This window comes from Podarcis raffonei, chromosome 13 (genome assembly GCF_027172205.1).
Source record: "Podarcis raffonei isolate rPodRaf1 chromosome 13, rPodRaf1.pri, whole genome shotgun sequence".
Taxonomy (NCBI): Eukaryota; Metazoa; Chordata; class Lepidosauria; order Squamata; family Lacertidae; genus Podarcis; species Podarcis raffonei.
The window spans coordinates 51,722,471-51,743,902 of NC_070614.1; the positions used below are offsets into that span (position 1 = coordinate 51,722,471).

Consider the following 21,432-nt stretch of genomic DNA (forward strand, 5'->3'; position numbering starts at 1 on the left):
CAGGCAGAACGATGGGGGTGGAGACGCTCCTTCAGGTCTACTGGGCCGCTTAAGGGCTTTCAAGGTCAGCACCAACACTTTGAATTGTGCTCGGAAACGTACTGGGAGCCAATGTAGGTCTTTCAGGACTGGTGTTATGTGGTCTCCCAGTCCCCAGTCTAGCTGCCGCATTCTGGATTAGTTATAGTTTCCGGGTCACCTTCAAAGGCAGCCCCACGCAGAGCGCATGGCAGTAGTCCAAGCGGGAGATAACCAGAGCATGCGCCACTCTGGCGAGGCAGTCCGCGGGCAGTAGGTGTTATTGAGCATCATTAATTCCCGTGGAATATACAAAGGTTGGCCCTGCTCCCCACCCCAACCCCAGTCTGGCCTTTGACAGCTAACTTGCCGAGGTTCAACAGGTGAAGCTCCGGCCCAGCAAGAAGATGCCGGGTGGCGTTTCTGCCCAGGAGAGAGGGGGCAACTTGAAACCGTTCAATGCCAACACCCCACGTGTCCCCACCAAATCCCACTCCCCTTTGTTATAAGAACTCTAAGGTCTCAAATATAAATTAAATGTTCATAAATGTACGAGGCAAACACATACATAAGTATATAAACCATGTGTCTGAAATAGTATCAGAGAGCAATCCTGAAGCCATTTTGACTCTCCCAAAGACCTCAAATATTCCTCTGCAGTAAGGGAGGCAAATCCCGTCTTAAGGGCATATTTGTGTATGAATAGGGTGAGCCTGTGACCTGGATTCAGGAGCTAAAGTTTTAACCGTCACAAAAGAATGGCCAGGCTGCCCAGGTAAAGCAATCAGGGCCCATTATCAGGTACCCTGTCAGACAGGATTTCTGCTGAAGACTGCCTCCTTCTGTGATGCATATATGATGTCTTGTGGGGTGGTCTTGGGCTACAGGGTGGGCAATTTCTAGAGTCTATATAAGTGCTTGCACACCATTGTTCGGGGTGATACGGAAGGGGGGGCATGTCTTCTTCACCTCCTTCTTCGCTACAATATATCCATTTATTTCCAATTGTCAATGTCAAAAGGGACTAAAATCTATAAAATCCATAGAAAATCAACGTGCCAATTTGCTCAATTTCTCTAGGACTCCATGACACCTCCCCTGTCCTCCATAATCCCTCAAGCAAGGTGTCAAGACCCTAATCCTGTCAAATCACTCTGCCAAGCCTTTCCTCTGGGCAATGCCAGGTGGCAGACTATGCATACATGGACCATTGTCTTATCATCATCGGTAATCAGGATGTGCTTATCTGCGCATATCTCCAGCTCTGCATATTCCCCCCTCCCTCCTCCATATGTTAATCCTATGTAACCCAACCTCTTCTTAATGTATTCATGATGTAACTGGGATGTATTTTGCACTGTATTCTGGGACATGGAGGGAGTTTCAAAAGTTCATGTCACCCCTTTCTCGCGGTTCAATCTCGTCTGGAACCTGTTGCGCAATAAACTTGGATCTTCTGCAGTTTGCTCCTGCCTCCGGCTGAGCTCATTTTTCCTCCGCAGGGACCCGCCGACTTAGTCCGACGAGCTGGGTGGCAGAGTAACCCCACACCCAGATTTTACCGTAACAGGGGTCCCTCCTGCCTCCTGCGTGTGGTGAGTGGGGACCCCTTTGCAACAGTTAAAAAAGATCAGGCTTACTAGCCGCTTTGCTTCCCAATATACTCTGGTTATTTCCTCCTACCAATAGGAGGGCTCCGAAATACCCCATAAATGAAAGGGAGCAGTTTCCCCCCTATAACAATGTTCTTGAGTACCATAAATCCCTGTGGAATACGCAAAGGTTGCCCACCTGTCCCCTGTCTGGCCTTTGACAGCTGACTGACTTGCCGAGGTTCAACAGGTGAAGCCCCAGAAAATGCCGGGGGGGGGGATTTCTGCCCAGGAGAGAGGTGGCAACCCAAGACCATTTGACGCCAACACCCCAACCCAAATCCCGCTCCCCTTGCAAGGGAACCCAGGAGTCCTGGATAGCAGCTCTCCCTCCCACCAGCCAGGTCTGATTCTCCTCTCACCTCCACTATAGCAGCTGTTGAAGGCCTTTTCTGGGTTTGGGGGCATGCTCTGGACGCAGCGGAACAGGATTTGGCCGGGCTTCCCAGGAGCTTTCCGCCACAGCACCTGCCCCATAGTAAAGGTGGGGTCATGGAACAGCACCTAGGGGGAAGAAAAGGGGTGTGTGGGTCGGTTTCGCTGGCCCAGCGGCGAAGAAGGGCAAAAGGCAGCGGGGTGTAATCCGGACACTTCCTGAAGGGTGCTCAACATCGCTCTCCCCACACACAAACATTTCCCGCAGCGTCTATGTGGTGCCGTCAGCCTTAAAAGGCTGGGCCAAATTTCTTCCCAACACACATATATTTACAAATAAAGCTGTGTTCGGTGGATGAAAGGACATATGATTTTTGACACGATTGAGAATCGCATAGCCAGCGAAGGAGAACTTTAAAGTGTTAAGACCAGAAGGTGGAAAATATGAAAAAGAAGAGGCAGGATTGAAGATTTGGAGATATGCTTCAGAGGTCCAGACTATCAGGAGCCCAGAAAAATTAATAATTACAATTTGGTCTTTTTAAATTTTAGTTTCTTGTTTTTAATTGGATTATGATGTGGATATGTTGATTGGCTGGTTTTACTGGAAAATCAATAAAATGATTTTTAAAAAAATGTCTTCCCAACACATGTGTACAATTTTTATCCAATTTTCAGAAGGACAGAAGGGCATTACGATATACAGTGTCGAAAGCCTTCGTCAGGTCAATTAACGCCATACACAGGGGTTGGTTTTGCTCTCTGCATTTTTCTTGAAGCTGTCGAGTGGTGAAAATCATGTCATTGTGAAAACCGTGTTTATGGAAGACAATCTTACTCGGCTACAAGTGATCGCCAAAGAAGAAGAAGAAGAAGACTGGCAGATGTGATTAAAAGAACTGGCAGATGTGATCTCAGAACCACTGGCAGTCATCTTTGAGAATTCCTGGAGAACAGGCGAAGTCCCAGCAGACTGGAGGAGGGCAAATGTTGTCCCTATTTTCAAAAAGGGGGAAAGAGAGGACCCAGATAATTACCGCCCAGTCAGTCTGACATCAATACCAGGGAAGATTCTGGAGCAGATCATTAAGCAAACAGTCTGTGAGCACCTAGAAAGGAATGCTGTGATCACCAATAGTCAGCATGGATTTCTGAAAAATAAGTCGTGTCAGACTAACCTGATCTCGTTTTTTGACAGAATTACAAGCCTGGTAGATGAAGGGAATGCACTGGATGTAGCCTACCTTGATCTCAGCAAGGCGTTTGACAAGGTGCCCCATGATATTCTTGTAAAGAAGCTGGTAAAATGCGGACTTGACTATGCTACCACTCAGTGGATTTGTAACTGGCTGACTGACCGAACCCAAAGGGTGCTCATCAATGGTTCCTCTTCATCCTGGAGAAGAGTGACTAGTGGGGTGCCACAGGGTTCTGTCTTGGGCCCGGTCTTATTCAACATCTTTATCAACGACTTGGATGATGGACTCAAGGGCATCCTGATCAAATTTGCAGATGACACCAAACTGGGAGGGGTGGCTAACACCCCAGAGGACAGGATCACACTTCAAAACGACCCTGACAGATTAGAGAACTGGGCCAAAACAAACAAGATGAATTTTAACAGGGAGAAATGTAAAGTATTGCACTTGGGCAAAAAAAATGAGAGGCACAAATACAAGATGGGTGACACCTGGCTTGAGAGCAGTACATGTGAAAAGGATCTAGGAGTCTTGGTTGACCACAAACTTGACATGAGCCAACAATGTGACGTGGCAGCTAAAAAAGCCAATGCAATTCTGGGCTGCATCAATAGGAGTATAGCATCTAGATCAAGGGAAGTAATAGTGCCACTGTATTCTGCTCTGGTCAGACCTCACCTGGAGTACTGTGTCCAGTTCTGGGCACCACAGTTCAAGAAGGACACTGACAAACTGGAACGTGTCCAGAGGAGGGCAACCAAAATGGTCAAAGGCCTGGAAACGATGCCTTATGAGGAACGGCTAAGGGAGCTGGGCATGTTTAGCCTGGAGAAGAGGAGGTTAAGGGGTGATATGATAGCCATGTTCAAATATATAAAAGGATGTCACATAGAGGAGGGAGAAAGGTTGTTTTCTGCTGCTCCAGAGAAGCGGACACGGAGCAATGGATCCAAAGTACAAGAAAGAAGATTCCACCTAAACATGAGGAAGAACTTCCTGACAGTAAGAGCTGTTTGACAGTGGAATTTGCTGCCAAGGAGTGTGGTGGAGTCTCCTTCTTTGGAGGTCTTTAAGCAGAGGCTTGACAACCATATGTCAGGAGTGCTCTGATGGTGTTTCCTGCTTGGCAGGGGGTTGGACTCAATGGCCCTTGTGGTCTCTTCCAACTCTATGATTCTATGATTCTATAAGACAAATTTTATCGATTTCCTTATTGATTTCATTTATAGAACACCTTTATCTTCCAAGGTGGGGTACCTGGTTCTCCTCCCCCCCCCCCAGTTCCCCCTCACAACAACCTTGCGAGGAAGGTTGGGCTAACACAGTGCTTTCCAAATCTGTGTGTCGCAACATGCGATTGTGTCGGCTGCAGGGTGTGGACCTGTCACACCAACTTTCCCTGCATTCCTCCCGGGGCTGGAAAGGGGTTCGTCTAACCTCTGGTTTGCTAGTGAAACTGAATTACTATGCTGCAAAATGACGCATGTCTAAAAAGTGTGCCACCAGCATGAAAAGTTTGGAAAGCTCTGGCAACAAAGGTCCGTATAGTTAAAGCTCTGGTTTTCCCAGTAGTGATGTACGGAAGTGAGAGCTGGACCATCAAGAAGGCTGATGGCCGAAGAATGGATGCTTTTGAATTCTGGGGCTGGAGGAGACTCTTGAGAGTCCCATGGACTGCAAGAAGATCCAAACCTCTCCGTTCTGAAGGAAATCAGCCCTGAGTGCTCACTGGAAGGATAGATCCTAAAGCTGAGGCTCCAAGACTTGGGCCACCTCATGAGAAGAGAGGACTCCCTGGAAAAGACCCTGATGTTGGGAAAGATGGAGGGTGCAAGGAGAAGGGGACGACGGAGGATGAGATGGTGGGACAGTGTTCTTGAAGCTGCCAGCATGAGTTTCACCAAACTGCGGGAGGCAGTGGAAGACAGGAGAGCCTGGCGTGCTCTGGTCCAGGGGGTCACGAAGAGGCGGACACGACTAAACGACTAAGCAAGAACAAAGAATTGGCAACTGGCCCAAGACCACCCAGGAAGCTTCATGGCTACGCAGGGATCCGAACCCTGCTCCTGGTCTAAACTGACTGGATGGCAGCGACTCTCCAGGGTTGCAGCTCAGTCAGTAGATAGCTCAGTCCTTAGAGTTTGAGACTCTGAATCTCAAGGTTGTGGGTTTGAATCCCACATTGGGCAAAATATTCCTGCATGGCAGGGGGTTGGACTGGATGACCCTTTCCAATGTTGCAAGTCTACGATTCTATGAAATGCCACCGGGGCCTGAAATGATGGTTCGGTCACTGAGCTACGTACCACAGCCCAGTAGAAGAGGGTGCATTTGTGTGTTGTGATGAGGCAGTCTCTTCCCAGCCCTACCTAATCCGGGTGGCCCCCACCACTGGCAAACTAGGGTCAGGATCCTGCCCTGCCCTCTTACCTGGCTGTAAACGAAGTAAAGCCCCATGTGCCTCACCACCACGTCCCGTCCGCTGAGCTCCAGGGCTCGGCCTTGCTGGAGGAAAGGCTTCCACCATATTTCTGTGGCAAATCCATCTTCTAAAATGCGGGCGACAGGAAAAAGATTATTACACTGCCGTCCCATTTAAAACTCACCCGTGGCAGTCCATCCCCCCCCCCAATGAGTTGCCAACCTTTTGTTTTCCTTTACGCACGACTCCTGGGTCGCTTCCCAAGCCAGGCAGACATTCAAAGGGTAAAGCTGTCCCCATAAACTAAATCTTTGAGTTAACACAAGCGCGCCACCCCTTCTTTTCCAAGTGGCGCATTACCCCTTCCTGGTCGTTCCCTTGCCCTATCCTCTGAAATTAGGTTGTGGGGGGAATGGGGTTGGTTTTTATAGCCCATCTCTCCTTCAAGGTGATCCCCTGTCCGTTGTCAATCAGAGAAGAATAGCTGGAGGCAGGAACTAGTAAAATATGAGGCATATTTTTGTTTTCTGTTGCAACAGAGTCCCCCCCTCTTTGCAAGGAGGTGAGTACCCAGAATGTTATGTACTGAAGTTCTCACCCTGGGCCAGCAGGGGGATACTGTAGATAGTTATGCAAATGAAGGATCGAAAGTGACGTTCAGTGATTGGATAGTTTGTATGCAAATGAAGGATCGAAAGTGACGTTCAGTGATTGGATAGTTTTAGAAAGTTGCTACAGTTACGTTGTTCTGTTCTGGCCTTTGAATAAACAAGAGCTGTTTGAAGAATCGCTGTGTCGTCTGATATGTTCGCCCACAACCTAACACAGAACGAAAGCTGTGTAACCACCTTTAAAAGCTTCAGAAATTGCCCCAACCCCTTAGCCAAAGATCACAGAAAAAGCATCATTATGTCACAGAAAAGAAACGGTCTACAACAATAAATTTGAGAGATACTTGATCATGAGTGCCGATTGCTTTATCCTGGCCATTCTTTTGAAAAGGTAAATAAGTATTTCTCGACAGACCTACCCCATTCATCTGTTTACACAGGATTTGAAGGGTTTTGCAAGTGAAAAGGACTATTGGGAAAGCTTCCCCCTCCACACAAAATACCGTATTTTTCGCTCCATAAGATACACTTTTTTCTTCCTAAAAAGTAAGGGGAAATGTCTGTACGTCTTATGGAGCAAATGTGTGGTCCCTGGAGCCGAATTGCCCAGGGGCGAAAAGCAGATCATGTTTTTGTTTTTGTTTTTTAGAAAGAGGGAAGGGGGTGTTGAAAGGAAGCCGCTGATTGGCAAGTGATCGGGAGCGAGATAAGGGACGCTAGCAATAAAGGAGGCTGCCTGGGAGGGGGGAGGTAAAGACAGCAAACTAAATTATCTATTACCTATTACCTATTACCTATTACCTATTACCTATTACCTATTATCTATTATCTATTATCTATTATTTGGTGTTATATTAGCTACTTCCAGCCCTTGGGTATGCAGGCTAATCTGAGGGAGACATTACATATTTTTTGTTAGAAGATCAGCAATTTCACGTTTGAGGTCTTTTATTGCTGCCCAAACCCAATGATTTGACAGTTTTTATTTTGTCTGTTCCACCTAGAACTTCGTCTCTTGCCACCGCTATCTTTTGCAGTGCCTCCGTGCATCTGTGGTGGATTTATGCAGGACCATCCATACATTACTCAAATTTATTACCGTAATTGTTCTGTGATGCCACGTGAATGCCATTTAGAGAGCAACTCTTGCACGATGCTCAAACAAAAATGGCATGAAAAGTTAAAGGAATTTCAGCATGTGATGGTCGTAAATGAAGCAGCCAGTCCACCCCAAATCTTTTGCAGGCTCAAAGAGTCTTGGAAGCGGAACAGCGCACAAGCACAAAACGATCACGATTGCAACAAATAAGAAACCTGGAAGGAGAATTGCAGCAGCTGAGCCAGGAAATAATTATAAACAACGGATCAGTGTTTTTGCACTGTGAGGGTGATGGCGATAGAGAATGCATTTTCGGGGGGATTTTAAAAGTTAAGGATGGCGGATTTCTGCAGTCTCGTGTCGTTAAAAGAAAACGAGAGAGGAAGGAATTGGAGAGGACTGCACAGTTATATACTGTGATAAGAATTTTAAAGTCTTAGATATATAATAAATGTTCATAAATGTACCAACCAAGCACCTACATAGATCAGCACAGGAAGACCAACCTGAAACCATTTTTGATTCCCAAACTGACCAAATGTTTTCTCTGCAAGGTCAAAGGAAAATGGAAAAGCCTCCCCATTACCTTTTCCTTCACAAATCCTGTCTTAAGAGTATGTCTGTCTGTGTTTGAATAGGGTGAGCCTGTGACCTGGCTCAGGAACGAAGTATTTATCATTACAAAAGACTGGCCAGGCTCTCCAGGGTATCCAATCAAGTGAGCATTAATAGGTAATCTGTCAGACGAGATAAACAACGCACTCAGATTTCTGCTGTAGACCGCCTCTTCTGTGATGTACGTATGATGTATGGAGGGGTGGTCTGGAGCTCCAGGGCAGGCAATTTAAAATGTCTATATAAGGGCGGGCACACCTTTGTTCTGGGTTCCTCCTCCCTTCCTGCATGTGAGGGGAGCACCCTGTTGCAACAGTTTAATAAAGATCAAGCTTACTAGCTGCTTTGCTTCTCAATATTCTCTGGTTGGCCTCTGTTATTTTCTCCTACCAATAGGGAACCCAGGTAAGGACTCTATATGAGCTCTTGGGTACCCCATAAGCGAAAAAGGGCAGATTGGTTTTGTTTACAACAATACACAGCAGCAGAACAACCACGCAGATCTTAACAGTCGGAAGACTGAATGACAAAGCCACACAGCTCCATGGAAGAAAGAGACCAAAACTCACCACTGCTGGACTGTCGGAGGGGAGCCAAATGCAGGACAGACTGCTTTCCTGGCAGGTAATAATAATAATAATAATAATAATAATAATAATAATAATAATAATAATAAAAAAAAAAATAAAAAACATTTTTACTATTTATATGCCGCCCATCTGACTGGGTTTCCCCAGCCATTCCGGGCAGCTTCCAGCAAACTTTAAAAACACAATAAAGCATCAAAAATTAAAATCTTCTCCGTACAAGGCTGCCTTCAAATGTCTACAGAAGGTCTGTTTATCTCCTTGATATCTGACGGGAGGGCGCCACCACCGAGAAGGCCCACTGCCTGGTTCCCATGTAAGCTCCCTTCTCGCAGGGAGGGAACCACCAGAAGGCCCTCGGAGCTGGACCTCAGTGTCCAGGCTGAACGATGGAGGCAGAGGTGCTCTTTCAGGTAAAAGGTAAAGGTAAAAGGACCCCTGACCATTGGGTCCAGTCGTGACCGACTCTGGGGTTGCGGTGCTCATCTCGCTTTATTGGCCGAGGGATCTGGCGTACAGCTTCTGGGTCATGTGGCCGGTATGACTAAGCTGCTTCTGGCGAACCAGAGCAGCGCACGGAAACGCCGTTTACCTTCCCACCGGAACGGTACCTATTTATCTACTTGCACTTTGACGTGCTTTTGAACTGCTAGGTTGGCAGGAGCAGGGACCGTCGCGGGGATTCGAACCGCCGACCTTCTGATCGGCAAGTCCTAGACTCTGTGGTTTAACCCACAGCGCTACCCGCTCTTTCAGGTATACAGGGCAAAATGTACACACCGCTTGATTGTAAGGAAAAATAACCACATACGTTGAAGCAGTTTACGAAAAGATTGCAACCGTGAAGGACACAGAAGCCATAATGCTAAAACAGATTAAAATCACCTCCGCCTTCTAAACATCTGGGCAAGCTTCTCTAGATGAAAATGTTTTTAGCAGGCGCCGAACAGAGCGCTTGATTTCTTCTTTTTTAAAAAAATAATATTTATTAAGAGTTTAAAGATTACAAAAAAGAAAAAAAAATTAACAAAACAAAACAATACAATACAATACAGAAACAAAAACACTACATATACACTAATCTTAACAAAACAAAACAAAGACAATTAAAAACACATCCAATAATTTCAATATCTTATCTTTCATTCACTTGTTTCAGCGACCTCCTCACACCTCCCTTTTTTGTATTCCACTTCAATTAACTGTTTCAGCAAATCCTTTCCATCTTCCTCAGTTTTCTGTCCTGTAATTTCTCTTAACACATTCTAACCTTATTTTTCCCTTTAATCCATTAACAATCTATTTGTACTTAATTCTTTGTAACATTTCTGCTAAAGCCATATAACTTCATTCCAGCATCTTTCTAACAGAGCGCTTGATTTCAAGTAGCAGGGAGTTCCAAAGTGCGAACACTGCCATGCTATCGTAGCTGGGGCCAAAAATACACCAAATTTGGCATCAGGCAAAAATCTCTACACAACGTCCAGGGCCCTGTAACCAGGAAGGCCATCTCTCTGCTTAGCCATGTACATAGCTGTCAACGTTTCCCTTTTTTAAAGGGAAATTCCCTTATTCCGAATAGGATTCCTCGCAAGAAAAGGGAAAAGTTGACAGCTATGGCCACGTACCCTCAGGAGGGGGCTCTGGATAAAGGAGCTGGCTTTGCATACTCCGCTGTTTTATTTAAATATCACTTTCACTTCCCTTCCAACTTCCTCTCCATCCTTCCTCTCCTCGCTCTGTGGGGCCGAGAGCAAGAAACAGGAAGGGAGAGACCCAGCTTGCCCACCCGTCTAGCCAGCTGTGACCCTCACTGTGTTCCTGCACACAGGTGTCTGTAAAAGCTGGGAGAGTGTGCCGTGCGCCCGAAGTAAGTATTACAAGAATTTTAAAGTCTCAGATATAGAGTAAATATTCATAAATGCACACATATCTAAATATACGAACCTTGTACCTACGGAACCGCCTCTCCCGATATGCCCCACGGAGGACCTTAAGGTCCATAAATAGCAACACCTTAGAGGTCCCGGGCCCTAAGTCAGATTAGCCTCAACCAGAGCCAGGGCCTTTTCAACTCTGGCCCCAGCCTGGTGGAACGCTCTGTCTCATGAGACCAGGGCCCTGCGGGATCTGATTTCTTTCCGCAGGGCCTGTAAGACAGAGTTGTTCCGCCTGGCCTTTGGCTTAGAATCAAGTTATTAAGTTGTATTTCAATCAGTTGTTTTTAATATCTGGTGTCAGCCACCCTGAGCCCAGTCTTGGCTGGGGAGGGCGGGGTATAAATAATAATAATAATAATAAGTATTATTAGTCTGAAATAGTACAGGGGAGCAATCCTGGAGCCATTTGGACTCTCCCAAAGTGACCTCAAATAATCCTTTGCAGTAAGGGAGGCAAATGGGGACAGCCTTCCCATTGTCTTTTTGCTTGCAAACCCTGTCTGAAGGGCACATTTGTGTATGAATAGGGTGAGCCTGTGACCTGGACTCAGGAACCAAAGTATTAACCATCACAAAACAACGGCCAGACTGCCTAGGTAATGCAATCAGTGACCATTATCAAGTATTCTGGCAGACAGGATTTCTGCTGTAGACTGCCTCCTTCTGTGATGTATGCATGATGTTTTGGGGGGTGGTCTTGGGCTACAGGGTGGGCAATTTCAAGTGTCTATATAAGGACATGCACACCACTGTTTAGGGTTGTCCTCCCTCCTGCGTGTGGTGAGTAGGGACCCTGTTGCAACAGTTCCTTGAATAAAGATCAAGCTTACTAGCCACTTTGCTTCTCAATATACTCTGGTTGGCCTCTGCTATTTTCTCCTACCGATAGGGAACCCACTTAAGGACTCTATACGGGCTCCGGAATACCCCATAAGGGAAAGGGAGCAGTTTCTTCCCTTTATAACAGTAGGGTCATAACTCAGCGACAGAATAACTGCTGGCCATGTCCCCTAATCCAGAATTTTGGAGAACTGCTAGAGGGCCTGACACAGCCTAAGGCCACTTCCCGTCTTCCCCGTCACGTCCCTCTTATCATTTCCCTCTCCAATGCGAATTTAGTATTTGCAACAGCAATAATATTCACAGTTCCTTACTGCACCGCTGCTGTGTTCGTAAGAACTCGAACTCCCAGCATGGCAGGACTTTGGAACTCCCTGCCCCTTGAAAGGCGCCTTCACGGTACCTTTGTCAGAGCCTATCAAGAACATTTTCATTTGCACAAACCTACCCAGATACTTGGGACGCAGATGGCGCTGTGGGTTAAACCACAGAGCCTAGGACTTGCCGATCAGAAGCTCAGCGGTTCGAATCCCCACGACGGGGTGAGCTCCTGTTGCTCAGTCCCTGCTCCTGCCAACCTAGCAGTTCGAAAGCATGCCAGTGCAAGTAGATAAATAGGTACCGCTCCGGCGGGAAGGTAAACGGCGTTTCCGTGCGCTGCTCTGGTTCGCCAGAAGCGGCTTAGTCATGCTGGCCACATGACCCGGAAGCTGTACGCCGGCTCCCTCGGCCAGTAAAGCAAGATGAGCGCCGCAACCCTAGAGTCGGCCACGACTGGACCTAATGGTTAGGGGTCCCTTTACTTTTACCTTTACCCGGATACTTAGAAAGCTGATTTTTAGCCTTTTTCGCTTATTGGTTTTAATTCATTGAATGCTTTTACTTGATTGGGAGACAATGGAGCAATGTGCCTTTGGGGGTGAGGTCAAGTTGTTGGATGGTAACAGTGCCTTCTGTGGTTGTAGAGGTTACAAAAGAAAAGGTAAAGGACCCCTGGACGGTTAAGTCCAGTCAAAGGCGACTCTGGGGTTGCGGCGCTCATCTCGCTTTCAGGCCGAGGGAGCCGGTGTTTGTCCACAGACAGCTTTCAGGGTTATGTGGCCAGCAGGACTAAACCGCTTCTGATGCAACAGGACACTGTGACAGAAACCAGAAAGCACGGAAACACTGTTTACCTTCCCGCCATGGCTGTACCTATTTATCTACTAGCACTGGCGTGCTTTCGAACTGCTAGGTTGGCAGGAGCAGGGACCGAGCAATGGGAGCTCACCCCGTTGCGGGGTTTCGAACCGCCGACCTTCTGTTCTGCTATAACCTTATAGCAATGATTTGTTATTTTTGCAAACCACTTTGAGGTTGCTGTTGTGTTTTCTTACAATCAAGTCCTATACAAGCCCACCCAGGTGTTTAGCGTTTTAGTCTGTTGCAACTTTTCGAAAGTCTTAAAAGATACTTCTGATGGATAGCATTATCGCTTTATCCTTTTCCCAAAGAGCTTCGGGGCTATTTTTCCGCAGTCAAGCGGCGCCTATGTTTTACGAAATAAATAAATACAATAATAATAGCAGCCTTTGCTCAGCAGTCCTTACAGACAGCCCTACAAAGCGGACCAAATTTATAAACCCCTATGTCATCATTAAAGGGACGCGGGTGGTGCTGTGGGTTAAACCACAGAGCCTAGGACTTGCCAATCAGAAGGTCGGCGCTTCGAATCCCCGCGATGGGGTGAGCTCCCGTTGCTCGGTCCCTGCTCCTGCCAACCTAGCAGTTCGAAAGCACGTCAAAGTGCAAGTAGATAAATAGGTACCACTCCAGCGGAAAGGTAAACGGTGTTTCTGTGCACTGCTCTGGTTCGCCAGAAGCGGCTTAGTCATGCTGGCCACATGACCCGGAAGCTGTACGCCGGCTCCCTCGGCCAATAAAGCGAGATGAGCACCACAACCCCAGAGTCGGCCACGACTGGACCTAATGGTCAGGGGTCCCTTTACCTTTACCTTTATGTCATCATTAGGCTTTTGATTGCCACCTTTTCCCCCTTGGGGGAGCTCCTGGGCTTTTAATAGCAGAGCAAGAGGCAGGCATTCAACTGATACAGTGCACAGACAGGTTATGCTCTCTGCTCCCTGAAGGTTTTTATTTTTTTGTGGAGAGGGAAGAGGGAGTGACTGTTCCTGCGCCCAGAGAAATTACCATCCCAAAGCTTTATTTTGAGCGATATGCACCAGAACGGCACACGAGTTCTGGCTTATTCTGCTTTCCTCCATAGCGCATGGTTCCAGAGGAGGCAAATCTCACAATGGCCTACTTACTGCAGGGACGCGGCGAGTCCTGGGAGGTTCTTCCAGTATCCCTTCGCCTCTGCCTCCTCCTTTCCAGATGTGTGGGAGACCTCTCCGGAAGATTTCCAGGACTCTGAAACCAGACCAGAGAGGAATGGCGTTAACTTGGGTGTTTGGCTTAAAAAGAGTGCCGTTTTGCCTTCAACCATCCCGTCAGTTCCCACGGCTGTGTCCTTTTCGGCCTTTGGAAGCAAAGGGTGTGGCTGTGTTCAGGTGAGGAGCAAGTGGAAAGAGGGGAGTAGCAATGGGTGCCACCCACCAAAATGTCACCAAAATAGGGACCTCAAGGTCTGACATGACATCACCAGGTTTGCCTGGCTGCCTCCAGGGGGCAGGCGTCAATCTCCAGGTGTGTAGTGGTAATAATAATAATAATTATAATTATAATAAGCAGAGACATCACCTTGCCAACAAAGGTCCGTATAGTTAAAGCTATGCTTTTCCCAGTAGTGATGTATGGAAGTGAGAGCTGGACCATAAAGAAGGCTGATCGCCGAAGAATGGATGCTTTTGAATTCTGGTGCTGGAGGAGACTCTTGAGAGTCCCACGGACTGCAAGAAGATCAAACCTCTTCATTCTGAAGGAAATCAGCCCTGAGTGCTCACTGGAAGGACAGATCCTGAAGCTGAGGCTCCAATACTTTGGCCACCTCATGAGAAGAGAAGACTCCCTGGGAAAGACCCTGATGTTGGGAAAGATGGAGGGCCCAAGGAGAAGGGGACGACGGAGGACGAGATGGTGGGACAGTGTTCTCGAAGCTACCAGCATGAGTTTGACCAAACTGCGGGAGGCAGTGGAAGACAGGAGTGCCTGGCGTGCTCTGGTCCAGGGGGTCACGAAGAGTCGGACACAACTGAACGACTAAACAACAACAACATGCACGCATCTTGCAAGTTTCAGCCAGAAATGAAATTATACTACAGTCATACCTCATTTTACGTCCTCTTCATGTTACGTTCTTTCAGGATACCTCCCGTGGCAACCCGGAAGACGTGCAAAATGACGTCACATGCATGCGCAGAAGTGGCGAATCACAACCAGCACGTGCACAGACGCGCCGCTGTGGTTTGAGTTCTTTTTATGTTGCAAACGGGCCTCCAGAACGGATCCCGTTCGCAATCAGAGGTACCACTGTACAGTGGTACCTCTGTTTACAAACTTAATCCATTCTGGAAGTCCGTTCTTAAACCGAAACCGTTCTTAAACTGAGGTGCGCTTTCCCTAACGAGGCCTCCAGCCGCCAGCGCCCTTCCATCGTTCGGCTTCCATTCTTAGACCAAGGTAAAGTTCAGAAACCGGGACACTACTTCTGGTTTTGCGGAGTTCGTAAACCGAATAGTACGTAAACAGGGCTGCTCTTAAACCGAAGTACCACTGTACAGGCATTCTTGCCCTCCTTCCCAATTAACCTCCATCTCCTGGACTTGCCCTATTGATCAGTTTTGGGTCCTGAAATTTCAGGGTCTGGGATGCTCTGTCCTGACTTGGCAATCTTATTGGCTTTTTTCAGCAGTCCATCCGTTCCCCCGCACAAAAATAAAATAAAATACCCAGGCGAGAGAAGGCAAACCCTTTCTAATTTTAAAACAGGTCTTAAAAACTGGCTTTAAGAAACCGAACCATAGCCTTTGGGAGCTAATTAAATTTTGCAAAGTGGGTGTTGCCTTTCCCCCAGCTGGATTGTGTGTTTTCTTCTGTAGTATGCCAGTTTTTACAAAGACACTCTGCCGGGGGTCCTCTCCCAATTAACCTCCGTCTCCAAAGGCTGCCCCCCCCATGATATCACCAGGGGCAGTTTAGGGACCTGACATCGCAAGGTCTTGCGATGCTCCTGAACTGGCAACCCTACACCACACACACGACAAACTGCCCCAACTCGCCCCCACCACAAAAGTGCCAACATTACTGCTTCCACATCGGCAGTGACTGTGGATGTGTAACCTATTGTTTTTTTAAGAAAGGGTTTTCCCGCAGCAAGAGGAAATCCGGATGATGGTAAATAAAAAGCACAGGCTGGCATCTTGAGAGCAACAAAGGCAAAACGAAAGAAAAACTCTGTGCATGAGCAGCGCTGATCCTACAATAAGCCTCTGTCTGTCTGCGTCCTTTCTTTCTTCCGTCCCCACAGCAACAAAACAAGGCTTTGAAAAGCACATTTTAAAAAGCGGCCGCCATGTTTCGAAGAGCAAAAAAGAGGACACATTTGCCAACTTCTGCTTTTAACTATGGATCGCTACGACTGCGCTCGTCGTGAAAAAGAGGACATTTGGCAATCCTAAGTCTGCAGACTCGCTTGAGAGAAGGGTTGCCAGCTTCCTGCCTCGCTTCACCGGCTATGCTCCTGTGCTTTTAGCAGCACAGTTCTCTGACGTGCAAAGGAAAATGGCTTGTGCAATTTTCCCAGGCGTGAAGATGATGGAAAGGCAGGTGAATCGGCTTAATTTCTGCGTGTTGGGGTTTGGATAAGAGCGCAGCAGCAGGACCAGTTGGGGGAAGTTGGCAACCTGCTTTAGAGGAGGCACACCTAAGAGCAGTTTCCTGGTCTCAGGATGGAGGGGGGGGGCAATCGGGGACTTGTAGCCTTCAGGTTACGGGAACACCTGCTTCCGTCTTCACACAGATAATGTGTTGTGTGTGTGTGTGTGTTTATTCCCCCTTTTTCCAGCGAACTAGGGAACAGGAAGTTCAAAAGGGAAGGAGGTAAGATGCGATAAGGGATTGGGTGAGGAGACAGGCCTACCCCATCTGTACTTTCTGCAACAATATGCAAACTCTCTGAAATTTGGGCCTCTCCAAATTTTGCAGTTCTCCAGCCCAAGGGACTCTTTGCAAAAATGCATCTGCTGGGGTAAAGGGTGCGTAAAAACAGGTATAATTTGGTGAGAATCACAAGCAAAAAATGCATGGAAGAATATCGGGAGAAATTTACACCCCTTTGTCCGGACTTCTCTTGGCACTTGAGGTGTATATTTTTACGACCCACCTTATTTTTGCGATTATTTAAACTGTTTCTAATGTTGTGAGCCGCCCTGGGACCTTAAGGTGAAGGGGAGCTACTTAATAATAAGAATAAATTATAGGAATAACGATAATAATAACAACAGCATAGTTGTAATTCTTGATGAATCTCCACGAGGACTAAAATAAATAAGTTGCAGACGGATGTGGGAATGGAACTTAAGACTTGAAACGTGAAAAACTGAGAGAAACAGAATGGGTAAAATTCCTCATCTCTGTCTCCCAGAGCAGAATCTAGTGGGGGAGTGGGGAGGTGACTGGAAGACCGGACTCCTGGGTCCTCTCCGCAATATGCAGTCAGTGTCAGTCACGGAGGCCAAGCCCCAAACCCAATCCTGAAATATGTGACAGAACAACAACAGTGCCCTTGAGCATGTGCAGAGTGCATTCTCCTCACCCACGCACACATGTTAGGAGACAGGCCACCTACAGCTTGTGAGGAAAGCAGCTTGGAAGAAAGAACTGAAAACCTCACTCTGCACATGCTCAGAGGGATCTTTCCCTCTTTTATTAACTTCTGACGTTAAGAGCTGTTCTTATAATTGACATATTCCTCGATGATTATTCTATCTTCTCTCTTCATTTCCCCAGAATCAGGCATGTCCAAAGTCCGTTTCGGGGGCTTAAATCGAGCCATTGCAGCAGTTTGTTTCCTGGGTTAAAATCCTAAAAAAACTTAAACAACTTTGGGGCAAAATCCTAAAAAAACCTCAAGAACAGCTTCAATCCTTTAAAAAGCTTAACAACTTTGGTTGGCCCTCACGGCCCTTCAGTTCATCAAATTTGGCCCTCTTTGAATAAAGTTTGGATTTTTTGAAATTGCGCAGTTTCTGGGAATCTCTGCCATCTTTCCTGCCCAGACTGGATTTGCGCCCGGTTGGGATTTGAGGAAAACCCCACCAGAATGAAATGTAAGCTTTTGCTGGGAAAGAGAAAGAAATTTGGTTTGCGGGGGCGGGGGGAGGGAACAGGAGGGAAAGGAATGTTTTGGGGAAGGTTTTTAAAACCCCAATTCAATATATCCATGCCATTTTGGGAACTCTGAAGTTCCCAAAATCGCACAAGGCCATTGTAACACAGAGCTTTTCCATTCTCTCTTTTATTATATCAAAATGTTATTAAATTTAAAACACTCATTTTAACATCCTGATAATATCAGCGACTTCCCTTCTTCTCTTTCCGTGGTTCGTTTTGCATATCATAAACCCCTGCATATTTTACAAAAACTAAACCATTCAGTATTCCATTATTACAGCCACCTAAACTTAATTACACTGTTGGATTTATCTTAATACTGCCAACATTTTCCGGTGTACACAATTTCCCCCCATATACTCAATAAACATTTCCCAAGCTTTTTCAATCTCCTTCCTCCTGCTGTCAAGCAGGAATCCCTCTTGCCCTCATCCTGTTAAGATGCTCTGCCTTAACCGATTCTGGCAGAAATCACCGAATTGTAGAGTTGGAAGGGGACCCCTGGCGGTCATCTAGTCCAACCCCCTGCCAGGCAGGAATATGGAGGAATCGAACCCACAACCTTGGCAACACGCTCGATACAACAGAGCTCTCCAGAATTCAAATATCACATCGCTTCTGACCTTCCGTGGGCCTCGCCTCTCGCCCAGACATTTAGGTCAGAAACGAAACCGTGGTGTGGGGAAGGCACTCTGCCCATGCTCAGAAGAACTCTTTGCTCCTTGGCGGTTTCCCAGGCACTGAGAAGTTTGCTCCTCAAGCTGAAAATATGAACAGATCCCGGGGAGAGCTCGCACAGGACAGGTTGTGGGTTCGAATCTCACATTGGGCAAAAAGATCCCTGCATTGATAAGGGGTTGGACTAGATGACTGCTAGGGTCCCTTCCATCAGAGTCCATTTCCCCTCGTGGCAGTACCCACCCACCACCTCCCTTCTTGCTGTGCCCCTTTCAGGCTCCCCCCTGCGCCCGTCTCGACTCCCGCTTACCTGGCATGGCCTGGGGGCGTCCTGGCCCCCCACTGTCCTGTGAATGGCGGATCGCACCTCCCCTCGCAGCTGTGACAGCTCTCCGCGCAGAGTTTCCAGGCGCCATTGGGTGCAGATCAAAGTGAGCAGGCAGGCCAGGAAGCCCACCCCCAGGAAACACCCAGCCAGCCAGGCAGAGAGCTGTTCAGAGCACCCTCGCTGTGACCTTGTCTTTGCCATATGGGGGGGGGGGCTGGAAATACAGCCAGACCGTCCCTGCTCTCCCAAAATGGCCTGGCAGGTCCAAAATTGGTGACCCCCTTGACTTCAGGCACCCCAGAGCCGCAGGATTTCTGCGCCCAGATTCTCAGGGGCAGAACCTAGGAAATCTGCACCCTCTACTGCTCCTTTCCTTGGAGAACCTGGACTGGCCTTTGGGGAAAAAACACACAAAAACCACCCCTCCTCTTAAGGAGACCCTTTTTGCTTGCCAGGGTCCCCTGGGCACGAAAACATCCCCATTGCATGCCCTCCAAACGCACTATACCCCCCTGGTCTGCCCTAGGTTCTTCGTCCCCAAAGGACACCTGCTGCCAGTTCAGCTGAAACTCAGCCTCTGCCCGTCTGATACCCGAATTCTGGGCACCCTCAAAAGCCAGCCCTCCCTGTGCCCGGCGTCCACTGGGTACTTGAGGCGACGGGGTGCCAATCCTCCACACCCAGTCTCCCTACCTCCGGCAGTGCTGGCATGCATCTGGCTTTGGCCGTCTCTGCCTCTTGTTCCGCCGGGCGGGATCTGAACCCGTGCCAAGAACAGCCGAGAGGGTTGTGCAAGATTTTGAGGAAGCAGGCTCACAGACTGCTGCCTTCGGTGCCCAGCGTGGAGAGAGGCCAAGAGGCAGCTTTCTCTGAGTTGTCCGGCACCCAGATCTCAGAGTAGGGTAGCGTGTTGGCACTGCTTGGCACCTTCCCATGCCAGTTTCTCAAGGGGACTCCTTTTCTTTGCAAGGAGCCTCACGGCAAACCTCCAAGGTAGGCCACATTGGCACCATGCCTTTAAAGCGCTGTGGTGCCACCTGAAGCCGTCACGGCTAGTTCTGGGAACTGTAGTTTCCTGAAGTTAGAGGGTGAAGGGACAGGATACCCAAATCCTGTCTGTGAAATCACCCCAGGCTTCAATAATCACACCAGGCCTCAAAACTGTCCGGAATTCCTTTTGTCTTCTAAAAATCCAAAACAGCTTTTCTCTGCTCTATCACAAGATGCTGTGCGTAGGCAAAATGTTACTTTTAAAGGCTAATGAATAGCCTCTGTCAATGCCAAGAATACTCAGGCCTGAGAAACGAATCTTATCTCATTCTAGTTGCAACATCTTTGGACATGCTGAACCGCTTTCCAGTGGCGTGGCGTGGGTTGTCCGCACCCGGGGCAAGGCAAGTAATTTGTGCCCCCTAACCCGTGGATTTGCGCCCCCTAACCCATGGATTTGCGCCCCCTAGCCCTAACCCCAGATGTTGCGCCCGGTGCGGCCGGCCCCCCCTGCACCCCCCACGCTACGCCACTGCTGCTTTCATTCCCCCTTCCTGGGAAGGGCGCCAAGAGTCCAAGAGTCCCAAGACAGGAGCTTTCTGTTCATGCTCAGAGGAACTCGAGGCAGGACTCTGGAAGAAGGAGGAGAAAGGGGGAGGGAACTGGAAGCGTATACCGTATTTTTTGCACCACAACACTCACTTTTTTCCTCCTAGAAAGTAAGGGGAAATGTCTGTGCGTGTTATGGAGCGAATGCCTGCGGGTGGCGGGGGGGATCTGCTGCAGTCGTGAGCAGAGGATCCATGGTTCCCCTTCCTTCCCTCCTCCGTGGTTACAAAGCATGGATCCACATGGATCCTCAGGATTTTTGCATTGGGCTACTCCAAACTCACAGTCAGATCACATGTCTGTGGCCACAGCATGAACCACAAAAATCATATATCCACTATTTCGTTTAGAATATTTTTTTTCTTGTTTTCCTCCTCTAAAAACTACGTGCGTGTTATGGTCTGGTGCGTGTTATAGAGCGAAAAATACGGGTATATGCTTGTGCACATGACTGTGAACTCGTGCATGCTTTTTGTGAGTTATCACGCTTGCTCCTTCTACCAGTTCATGGATGGTAGAAATAAAAGCTTTTTCTCCGAAACTATTCCTTGAGTGTCTGTTGACTCCCACTTCCCTTTCCCGGGCGCAATATTTTTCCCACCCGAGGGCAAAGCCTCATAAGGCTACATGGGCACCCCCAGCTTCGCCTCACAGAGCTACAATTCCCAGAGCGGTTTGACAACAAGTCCCTCTTCTCCAGGAACTGTGAGGGGGAACGACGGGGGTCTCCAAAAAACTCCAGCGCCCTCAGCAAAACTACGACTCCCAGGATTCCTTGTGTTATGTACTGAAGTTCTCACCCTGGGCCAGCAGGGGGATACTGTAGATAGTTATGCAAATGAAGGATCGAAAAGTGGCGTTCAGTGATTGGATAGTTTTAGAAAATGGCAACAGTTGCATTGTTCTGGAGCTCTATATAAGCAGGCTGACTGAGCTCCTCAGCCTAGTTCTGTTCTGGTATCTGAATAAAGAAGACCTGTTTAAAGAATTGCTGTGTCGTCTGACATGTTTGCCCACAACTTAACACCTTGGGGGGGGGAGCCATGGCTGTTTTAACAGTCCATTCCCAGGGAACTCTAGGAGCTGTGAGGGGAGGGGAAAGGGTTTTCTCCCAATTCTCAGCGCCCTCATTAAAC

At 47.9% G+C, this 21,432-nt stretch overlaps 1 protein-coding gene across 2 annotated transcripts in view; it reads right to left on the minus strand.

Moving 5' to 3' along the window:
- The window catches only part of TNFSF13 (TNF superfamily member 13), a 239,485-nt gene extending 233,543 nt beyond the window's left edge, over positions 1–5,942 (minus strand). The window contains exons 1-2 of one of the 2 annotated variants that reach the window (XR_008327302.1): positions 5,675–5,941; positions 2,033–2,174 (exon numbers count right to left, since the gene is read on the minus strand). Coding sequence is in view for 1 of the 2 variants with exons in the window: in XM_053362091.1 (XP_053218066.1) it covers positions 2,033–2,174; positions 5,675–5,839 (307 nt within the window). In the remaining variant the exon portion in view is untranslated. Of the gene's footprint in view, positions 1–2,032; positions 2,175–5,674 lie in introns of both variants that reach the window. The other variant, XM_053362091.1, reaches the window with a different exon arrangement.
- Positions 5,943–21,432: the final 15,490 nt, after the last annotated feature.